At 35.6% G+C, this 10,693-nt stretch overlaps 1 protein-coding gene across 3 annotated transcripts; it reads left to right on the plus strand.

Annotated features, from left to right (window-relative positions):
* Window positions 1–21: 21 nt before the first annotated feature.
* On the plus strand, window positions 22–9,636 carry LOC135682326 (sorcin). Of its 3 annotated transcripts, XM_065197174.2 has the most exons (11): window positions 22–159; window positions 3,579–3,620; window positions 4,174–4,215; window positions 4,867–4,914; window positions 5,776–5,845; window positions 6,185–6,228; window positions 6,522–6,590; window positions 6,969–7,047; window positions 8,209–8,322; window positions 8,726–8,784; window positions 9,338–9,636. In XM_065197174.2, exons 1-11 carry the CDS (start codon window positions 139–141, stop codon window positions 9,362–9,364), a joined length of 615 nt encoding a protein of 204 aa, XP_065053246.2. In that variant the 5' UTR covers window positions 22–138; the 3' UTR covers window positions 9,365–9,636. The 3 variants fall into 3 exon arrangements, with proteins under 3 accessions (XP_065053246.2, XP_065053248.1, XP_065053247.1); XM_065197175.2 differs by lacking the exon at window positions 4,174–4,215 and having other exon boundaries at window positions 61–159; XM_065197176.2 differs by lacking the exons at window positions 3,579–3,620; window positions 4,174–4,215 and having other exon boundaries at window positions 60–159.
* Window positions 9,637–10,693: the final 1,057 nt, after the last annotated feature.

Consider the following 10,693-nt stretch of genomic DNA (forward strand, 5'->3'; position numbering starts at 1 on the left):
AAACGAGGCCACTGTCTGATGAGAGACTACAACTACGCCCTGGGTTTGTTTGAAATTGTTCCTTGTCCATTCCATCCTTTCTTCAGAGTGCAACGTTTGCAATATTCTTATAGAGGTTGAGGAAATAGCATTTCAATAATGGCATATCCTGGCTATGGCGTGAGTATTTCATGTTACCAAACTAAGCAGATATGTGTAGAGTAAGAATTTAACTGTTAAGATTGCTATATTATCCGATATGAAGTAGCACGCTTGTTGTAAATGAACGCTCCATCAGTTAGTCATTTGTGTTAAGACGCCACGAACTCGCGAGCATTCAGTGAAGTAGAATGAAAACTTAGTGTATGCTTAGAAGAAATATTGTAAATGTATAAATCTTTGATTGACAGCACGGTGGAAAGAATTAAATTTTATCGCAGTATTGTCCTCAAATTGGTGATCATTTTCATGACAAATAATAAAACATCCAGTTCAGGCACCGCGGAGCGTTGAGAAAAGTGGGGGGTCTAAAGAAAGTGGGGGGAAAAGTGGGGGGGGGAGGGTTTTAAACCGTATAAAAAGAGGCTTTTCTGGTAGTTTGATACTCAGTATTTGGCATTTTTTGCAAAAAGTGGGGGGCTAAAGCCCCCCAGCCCTCCCTGCTCCGTGGTGACTGATCCAGTCTAAAAAGATGTTTCCAGTACCTGCAATCAATGAACATGATGTGATAATAATAATAATAATAATATTAAACTTGACTAACGTAGAATTGCGACTCCAGCGTACCCTTCCCCCAAACATGAACCTTGCATAGGTTTACAATGGTTTTGCATCCACAAAATTCAACATGCTTCCAGCATGGTGTAGCTAGCTGTTCAAGTATAAAAGGCAAATATTTTCCTGGCCAGATGTGTCGGAGTTCTGTAAACTTGGGTGTGCTCCTAACTGTCTATTTTTTCTTTTGCAAAGAAAGTGAATTGCTTCATAGGTACAGAGGTCACTTATTTCCTCAATGAACGACATATGGCAAAGGTATCCCTTTTTCTTGGTTTATCAAATCAGAGTATGCCTTTTTTGAAGCAAGCAACACTTTGCTCTCCTTCATGTTCTCATCCCAAAGCTGAGGGAAACTGTGGGTCACTTCATAACCACTAATAAAGATTTGCTCCCCTCAAAGTTCAATTCATTTTCAGGATCTGCTTACATGTATCTTGAGAAGAGATGGTAACAAAATTGTTAACTTCAGAGATTGAAGAGAACTTCAACAAAAATGACACATTGATTTTTCTTATTTTGATCAACTTCTAGGCCATTTGCAGTATATATGATATTTGCTATAAACTAATGAGGTGAGTTATTCACACCTGCAAAAATAAAAACAACCAAATCTGGGATTCCTGCTGACCTATTAGAATCATAACATCGTCCAAAGCAATGTGAGAAAATCCTGCTTTAACTGGCAATGCATGCTGAGAGCTTTTTAACAAATGAATTTATATGTTCTTTATAGGTTCATATTGTAGAAACCCTATATGGGAGAACATTTGGAATATTTAATATAAAACCACAAATGGTTAAATAAAATCTGTATTTCTTTTTCAATGTGTTTTCAAACAGCACTATTTTTTATCATTTTTACCCTTTGAAATTTGTAACACGAAGAAACAGGTAAATTAAATGATGGGCCATGAAGCTTACCTGTTGTTAACTGAATGGTCACTTCACCTTTAAACATGGGTATGCCTGTACCATTGTTTAAACCTCCAGAGAGCATGTGATATTTGTATACATCAGAAAAGGAAACCTTATAAAGATTCTACACCTTTTAGGACACAAGGTGTTTCCCTTCTTTTATCTCTCGTGGCTGAATGAATTCATTATCTTTTCAGTGAATTATGTACTAGACTTATAAACATATCTGTTGTCTAATATCTTAGTTTTTGCATTTTTTTAAAATTTTGCAATTTCCTTGCATCTTTATTATTGATGTGATGAATTTTTTTCATGGTTATATGTGTATTTAGTTTATAATTTTATGTATTTTGCTTGGTTGTTTAAATTGTAAGCCCATTAACATAATAAGCATATATAATAAATGTTGAGTGTAAAGGAAAATTGGAGACAATATCTAAAAAATTCTGCTGCACAGACTGCTATAAACAGTATTCCAGCTAAATACCCAAATTAAATCTTGAATTTTCAGAAATCACATATATATCACACTTTACAACAGTCAAAGCTTGTTAATTCTGGAAGTATATATAATTTGTAATCCCATTTTTGTTTCCATTCATTTTGAATTGTGTTGTACTACAGGATTAGTATGAAAATAAATAAACTAGTTATTATCTGTCTAATTTTCAAAATAGCTCAAATGTTGGAATATTCATCTGAAAAATATGAGTAACATGGATTATTCTAATTAACTAATTTGTGATAAAGTGATCTTGTGGACATAGATCCTTTGGATGTGTGTTATCAGGACGCCTCTTCCTAAGCACTAAATTTCTTGCACTTGAAAGTAAAAATTGAAAATCAAGTAATGGTCCGGTAATCAATTCAAGTGTGTTGTTATCATCATAACTCAGTTTCATTTTCCTTTTTACTAACTGTTGTCAAACCAACCTTTTCTCAATGAACATTCTATTTTTGAATGGTATCTTCAAAGACAATAGTCCTTGAAGGTTGCACAATTTCAGTCATGCTGGTAATCACACCACATGAAAAGTAAAGGCATGCAATGACCTTTAAAGGAAGGCCTCGCAATTTTTATGAAGACCTAATAGCCTTATACTCTTGTGAACATGCTTGAGGGAGGTATTACTGTTAGAAAAAGTGTATGAGGTTTTTACAAACCAAATAAATTTTGGAGGAAGTCTCAATCAAGTTTCTTGAAAGCAAAATAATTTAGCAAAAATAATACAAGATTTTGAAGAGTGATTATGCCCTCCAGAGTTGCTATGAAGATGATTAAAGAAAGGAAAAGCAATAAGAAATTAAAGAAAAAAGAAGGGAAGCCAGAATGATCGGTCAAAACCTGGTTGAGGATGGGTGATTAAAAGCAAACCCATGGGACCATAGGTTGTGTTAAGGCCTATACGTTGTCCTTTATCTCATTTCCAACATGAGGCTTGCAGCTCAAAAGGAATGGCTGAGTCACTGACTGATAAGCTTTGCTGCTTACTGACCTAAAGCCTACTTTTTAAACATTCTAGATAAAAACATGAAAACTGTATAAAAATAAAAAGGCAAACCGTTCCTCTGCATGAATTATTGCTTACTACCTGCAATTTGAAATTCAAGTAAAGTAATTTAAGTAAATGAAGCCAAAGCTTCTGGTAAGCAAAACCTGCAATGAGGCAATTTGGTGAGCTGTCATAATATATAATTGAAATAATTTTCATGGGGTGCAAAATTTGATTAAAAGCAAGGGGTATTTCATAAAAAAGTAAAGTAAAACTTAAGAATTCGCCAGTAACATTTCAGATAATGCTTTAATGGTCAGTTGTTTGCTAAAATTTACGACCTTAAGTTTCAAAAGAATTCCTTGTCATACCATTATTCATATTTATGAAGGATAATTATGTTTTTCGAATTAGGCACCTGGTGGTTATCCTGGAGGAGGTTATCCTGGACAACCTGTATGTTGAGCACTTGAGATCTTTTCTATTGATTTTCTGAAGATTTCTATTCAAGTACATTGTTCTTACATATTTTCAAACTTTTGTCACTACAGTAAGATAAGAGTGATTGAGAATAAAGACACTTGCTGACATTTATCACATAAAGTTTGTCCATTTGTGCAATTTTTCTTCTATTGATAGGCATTTTTTTGCAAATTTCCTACCCTAAAGTCTTGTTTAGCCTTTGCCCCGGGTCCTCTTATCCCAATTACCATGCCAATTATGAAACTGATAGTTCCAAAAGGACCTACCTAGTCTTTTGCAGAAAAGGTCTCTGATTTTAATAAGATTCCTGGCTGAAGAAAAAGTTTATTGTGAGTCATGTGTTTGTGTAATATTTTACATGCTTTACATTTTACAAGTACCTTTCTAAGTTTCATGTGCTCTTAATTTATTTTTGGACAACATCGTGCTGTATAAATAATGTTAAATTATTCTTAAATTTGTAATGTCAATTATTATGCTGCTGGTGTGTCTTTGTCCTATCAAACTTAACTCTCATTTTGATTAGATGGCTGGTGGATATCCTGGAGGTTACCCTGGACAATTCCCTGTATGTAAATTAAGAAACAATTGTCAGTATTATGAGTGGATAAATTTACTTCACCTGTTTCTCAACACAAAATGATCCACACAAAACTGCAAGAGAACCTTTATTTGTTTGCAGAGCAGGAATTATTATGTTTAAATGTTTCAACGCAGATGTGTTCTATCAATTCTGTATGGTTGTCTGTTGTAGTAAACATATTATTTGGTAAATTTCAAAAAAGCTTCAAGCATCTGACCATTTTACAACAACTGTTAAGATAAGCCAAGCTACCCAAAAGTAGACAGACCTTTTTGGGAGGGGAATATCAAAATGTAGTTGGAAAATGGCACAAATGGTGCGAGAGGATAGGGAAATTCTTGTTTAAATCTTTTTTCCCCAGTATTGTTGCCACTTTATTCCCTATGTTTTCTCTAATACATGTTTTAGTGAAATATTTTTCCTTGCCAAGGCTTTCAAGGAATCTTGTAATATGAAATCAGATGCTTGAAGCTATTTTTGCTTTTTTTATACCAATATCAGCAGTAATGTTTTAATTTAATTCTTTGCATGTGACATTTCATGGTATAGTACAGTACATCTTGCATCCTAAAAACCATTTAAATCTCAAGAAATAGTATCGTGACTTAATTATTTATCGTCACTTGTTTCATGTAGGGTGGCGCAGACCCACTCTGGGGCTATTTCTCAGCAGTTGCTGGTGCTGTAAGTGCAATTTTAGCTTGCTCCTTGTAATTTGACTGATCTTTGCAACATGTGTTATGTTAAACCTGAAAAAAAATTTTTGTGGTTAGGCAATATAGATAACCTATGCTGGGGAAATACGAATTGCAAGTCGGTCAAGTTTGATATGAATCTCTTCGGTCAAGTTTGATATTAAGCAACTATAAATCTCCTCAAAAATTCTGCCACCTTAGCTTTTGTCTAGGCATTACTTTTGCTTCTCCATTTTTCAGGGTACAAATATTTTATGTAAGTTGAAAGTAATGTATAAAGTATTCAATAAAATCCACTAAACCTCCAATAGCTATTCCATTTAGCAAGCTCATTCCAGCATATTGAGCAGATGCGTAGCTTGTTCTCCCAGGCTAGAGGGGGGTCGATCATTTGGGTAAAATTTTGACCAAGGTATGGATAAAACAGAGAAAGTAATTATCCACCTCTACCTATAGGAGATTTGATCAACCAACTAAGAATTGTGTGGACCATCTGAAGAATAGGACTAACTAATGAAGAATTAGGGGCTTCACCGCACCCCAGTCCTTCTAGCATATGCCACTGATATCAAGATTTACTGAAACCCCATTGAAAAGCTAATATCATTTTCTTAACTATTTAAAGCACGTCTCATCCAATTCAAAAGTCCCATTGACATAGAGCATGAGATTCTACAAAAGCTTGTACAGTTTTTTGAGTGATGTTTTATTTCTCCATTGCTCATCAAACTAGGATTTTCCACAAACATGTCTTGTGGAGACTTGAAACACTGAACTAGGATTGAAGCATCTTCATATGTTTGGTCTTACAACTTTTTTGTCTCATCTTGTTCTTTTATTTGCACCTTAGGATCAACAGATTGATGCTTTGGAACTGCAAAGATGTTTAACTCAGTCTGGAATCGCTGGAACCTATCAAAGTTTGTCTACCTTTTTGTAGTGTTTATGGCATTTTAAATGTTTGATTTACTGGTTTGGATTCAGATTCAGTTTTTTTATTGAAGGGGCTTTTACCTGCAGTCCTGAATTGATAGACTCCACACCTCTGGAATTTGAACCCCTCGCTATTTGTTTTAATTTTTTTAACCCCTTGCATGTATTTTAGCCTGTCTTTCACATTTGATTGTGACAAACACCAATCATAGACACCAACCCTCCCCCCTCCCTTTATTCTTCCCTCTTGTAAAAGCAGCTCTTATATGGGAAAGAAATGAGAATTTGTCTGTTGCAGTATTGAACTAAAGTACTTTATTTTTTAGTGTTCAGCTTGGAAACATGCAGGATTATGATAAGTATGCTGGATGTATCTTTTTCACTGATTCTTTTCCAGAAAAGCTAGTAAATAATGAATACCGCATGTTGTTAAAGCAAGATAATCACCCCTGAATTTTATTTTGCAAGGGATTATTTTGCATGTTTCTTTTATAGATTAGGCATGGTGTAGTTTCTTTGGCCGATGCGTCATGCTTCAAGCTTTTTATAGACACTTCTTGGTCCACATTTGATTCCCACAAGTTTTTTTAGCTTGCAGGAATATTTTTCAACCTATTGCAACTTTCAGTCAACACATTTCTGATTTCCTTGACATGCTAACAGAGAGATTACAGTGGTAAAATGGGATTCAACGAGTTCAAAGAGCTGTGGACTTGCCTCAATCAGTGGAGGGTTGGTTATTTACTCTCTTTATGTCGGCCATTTTGCAATATTGCAATGTTGGATAACTACAGTATTCTAGTTGCTGCAGTTGTCCTTTGATACCTATTTTAATCCTGCTATGTATCGAGATATCTTTTTACAAGCGTTATTAACAGGATCATGTACGTTGTTATTGTCAGGCTTTTCTGCCTCGTTTTTATAAGATTGATTCTGAAACATGTGGGCTGCGCTCGTCAGGCTGCTAACACAATTTTGGAATGACTTGAAAATTTAATTGAAAGAAAGGCATTAATGAACATCTCAAATGTGTTCCTTTAGGACAGTCATGTACTGAACCTGTGCTTCTATGCACGAACATAAACTTATGTCGTCAAAATCAATTTTTAGGGCACATTCTATCAGTATGATTCCGATCGGTCTGGAACGGTGGAACCTCATGAGCTACACCGAGCTATACAGAGCTGGGGTGAGTGAACTTGGCTTTTTCGCAACATGAAGCTAACTTCAGATTGTTTTATTTGGATTGTTAATTAGGAATAAAAAGGGAATAGAGATAACCAATGAAGATTCCTGACACGGTTGAATTTGGAAATCCTCCACAAGCTACGAAACTATAAAACATCGAGAAGAGAAAAAAGTGTTTGAGACCCTGTCCAAAACTGTGCGTTTGATGCGAGAATCAGAACTGTATCTGCGGCAGAACATTTAAAGCTACTCAATCGAGGCAATATTGATTACGTCATGTGTCGTGGTTCAGTTGTTTTGTTTATAGTCATGGAAAATAGGCGTTATAATGCGGAGAGAAGGTCAGAAAGACGGAATGATATGGATAGATGATAAATAAAAGAAATCGTCAGAGAAAATTAGATACAGTTGTTAAGTTGTAAAAAATTTTTTTTAACTGCAAATTGACTGTGACAGTTGATTTTCCAGAGATGGAGGTTCGGAACTGGTTGTATTGATGGTTGTTATGACAGTTATATTTGTTTCGTTGATTCTACTTGCTCTTTCCACTGTTTGTTAGTCATTTTGGGAATAATTTATATCAAACCAGTATAAATTTGAAATAAGGTTGCATTTCCATTTTTCTATGGAATCGAGAAGTACTACTTGTATTTTTTTACACTCAACCTGTCTACTAAAACACCAAGAGCAGAGTATTTATGACTTTAAGCGTTAACATTAAGGTGAATGGCATGTGTGATTGGTCGTTTACTTGTTTTTTAAAGCACGTGGAATTCCCTGGCACGGAGTAGAAATCTTCTTTCAAACCTCTAGGTGTGTGCTTTTGAAAAACCAATCAGTAATCAACTTTTAGAGAGCGCCTCCTCCCTTGTGACCGCGTGACTGTCTCAGCAATACGCAGTAATTGTTGTTAACTTGATGCAGCGGAAATTTTATGAACATATGGTAGTGACGTTATTGATTCCGCTAGGCAAGAATTTCGGCAAAATTGTTTGAGTTTGATTAAATTTGAATCTGCTGTTTTTTGCATTAGATTATCAGAAATTCGGAATAGCTGGGTATATAATTTGTCTTTTTCTTGTAATTTTTACAATTATTGTTTTTTTAACCATGTTTACTTAATCTTTTTCTCATCCTTTATCTTTCATTCTCTGTTTTGTAGGCTACAATCTGTCTCCTCAAGCCTTGAACATAACAGTCAAGCGTTATTCAACAGATTCAAGAATCTCATTTGACAATTTCATTGCCATTGCTGTTCGTTTAAGGTTAATGACAGGTATGTAAGATCTTACCGCTACATTTGCTGATTTCTTCGTCACCTTTTGATGACAGAAGGCTAGAGTCGTTGCTAAATTGATTTTTTTGTCATAATAGTTCGTGAAACGCAAATCCTGTAATTTTTTAATACCCAAGTTGCTTTGTATATACATCAAATGTAATCTACCCTCCGCCCTTTCCAAGGGTTCCATCATTTTTTTATAAAACGAGTTTTAAAAACCTTCAACGGATCTTGTGTTTTCTGTTTGATAGAAGAACTTAGAAGACTTCGTTGCTATTATAGTGTATTGCCTTTGTTGAGTTGCTCATTCCATACAAATTGTGACCTCAGACTATTTATTCAAAACTTTGAAATTTTGAAGCGTCATGGTCTTTGTCATTTTTCTATTCCTTTCCTTCAGATCATTTCAGAAGACGTGATGCAACCCAAACAGGACACGCCCAGTTCACATATGATGATGTAAGCCAGCACTTTGGAGCCATTTAATCGCAAAATTGCCTGTAGCTATATCAGGTCGCAGTTTTGCCGTTACGAACTGGTTTTATGTTATTCTAAACGATTTTGGATTCGCAAAAAGGGCTGGTTTCCGCTTGGACGTAGCGGATGGTACACGTTTGAGGAGCAGGGGAGGGGGCTTAGTATAGATCTTGCCCGAATGGAGCCTGAATGCTATAACTTTTTTATCATTGCAGCCCCCAGCCCCCAGCCTCCAGCCCCGGAATTAATTATTGTATGTTTTCAGCCCCTTGCTATTAATACAGAAACAATTTATGATAACCGGGTGGTCTTCATAAGTCCCATTGTTATCTTTCTGACTGTATAAACAACTCTTTCTTCAGCAATATCTTATTCGTCTACCTGAATAGCATGGTTTTATAAACGTTTGTTGTTAAATAATTTTCATTGCCCGGAGAGAGGAGGGAATAATTTTTAAGGCATCAATCTCCAAATTTGAATGTGGCGGTTAAGTTTTTTTGACAAATTAATCATCTTGGCCATTTTCCTTTTACAGTTCATTCAAGTATCAATGTACTGTTGAGTCAGCTGCAGGCCGCTGATTGGTTGGTACTAGCTGAGAGCATTTATTTCTTATTTGTCATATTTTCGGTGGAGATAGAAGACACCGGACTCCTCTTGACTGATTATGTGATTTTGAATGATAAATAGGGTGGCTTCGGTAACGAGAAAATGTACAAGCATGTATGCAAAGCTAGAACCTTGTATGTTCAGAAACAGTCTGTGTACTTTATCTTGATTTATACCTCTTTAAGACTGAATAACTAATATTATCAGGAATATGATGTTTGTTCATTCAGTAGATTTCCTTGTGAGCATTTCTCCAAGCTTACTACGTTTATCGCTCAATGTCTAGTTTGACTCGCAAAAAATTACAGTTCCAAAAATATTTGGTATGTTTACTAGCCAGAGTTCCATAACATGTCCAGAAAAGGTCCTCATGAATCCCAACGTGCTGTAAACCCGAAAATTCTCTGAGCATTTCGCTATCATACCTATGAATATAAAGCGAGGGGCTTTTGGGTGCAGGGAGAGTAGAGCGAGCTTAACGGGTGGAGGTCAGGGGGCTTTTTCTTGGGACACTTTTGTGACTTCACCCTTCAAAATGCTGGAAAACGACTATTTTAAAACTAGTCAGAAGTAATGTATGCCATTGGGCTCGCATCAGCTCAATTTTGATTTTAGCCTCTCTGCTATTTTGAGAAGATTGAGGAAACATTAATTTTTTAAAAAGAATATCTGAACGTGGTTATCGTTTGCATAGACAGAAAGATAGCATGTATGTTTTCAAAATACTTATGCACCATACCTTTTGAAATTATAAAAATAGTACTTTGCGAATACACACGAATACAATGCGCACGGAAGGGTTGATCAAATACTGTATCAATAATAAAACCAAAACAATCAACAGGTCTGACTGATCAAAGAGTTATGACTAATTGCTATTGGTTATTTTCGTCAAATGACAATACATTTTCAGATGTGGGTAGTTTTTTACCCTACCCTGCCACACCTATGTTTGCCACGCTCATATTCGCTGAATAAACGAATTACCGTAAGGTTTTAGACCGAATAATGAAATGGACAGCGCTAATCCTAGGTCAAATGAAAGGAGTCAATCTAATGGCCAATGTCCTAATATAATTCCGGTTTTCATATCACCTGGTCCATTAATGGTCACCTTCACAAGCATCAGCCCACTTTTTCCAGTTTTAACCCCAGCAGATCACTAAAGCCCTAGATGTTCTCGCTCTGTGCCATCATTTTTTCATTTCACAAACGTTCAGTTTGTTTATGAAAGGGGAATGGGCTACTTGATCTTGATTTCAAACCTATTAGACTTTTGTTG

This window comes from Rhopilema esculentum, chromosome 16 (genome assembly GCF_057945365.1).
Source record: "Rhopilema esculentum isolate cy_ngs chromosome 16, ASM5794536v1, whole genome shotgun sequence".
Lineage (NCBI taxonomy): Eukaryota > Metazoa > Cnidaria > Scyphozoa > Rhizostomeae > Rhizostomatidae > Rhopilema > Rhopilema esculentum.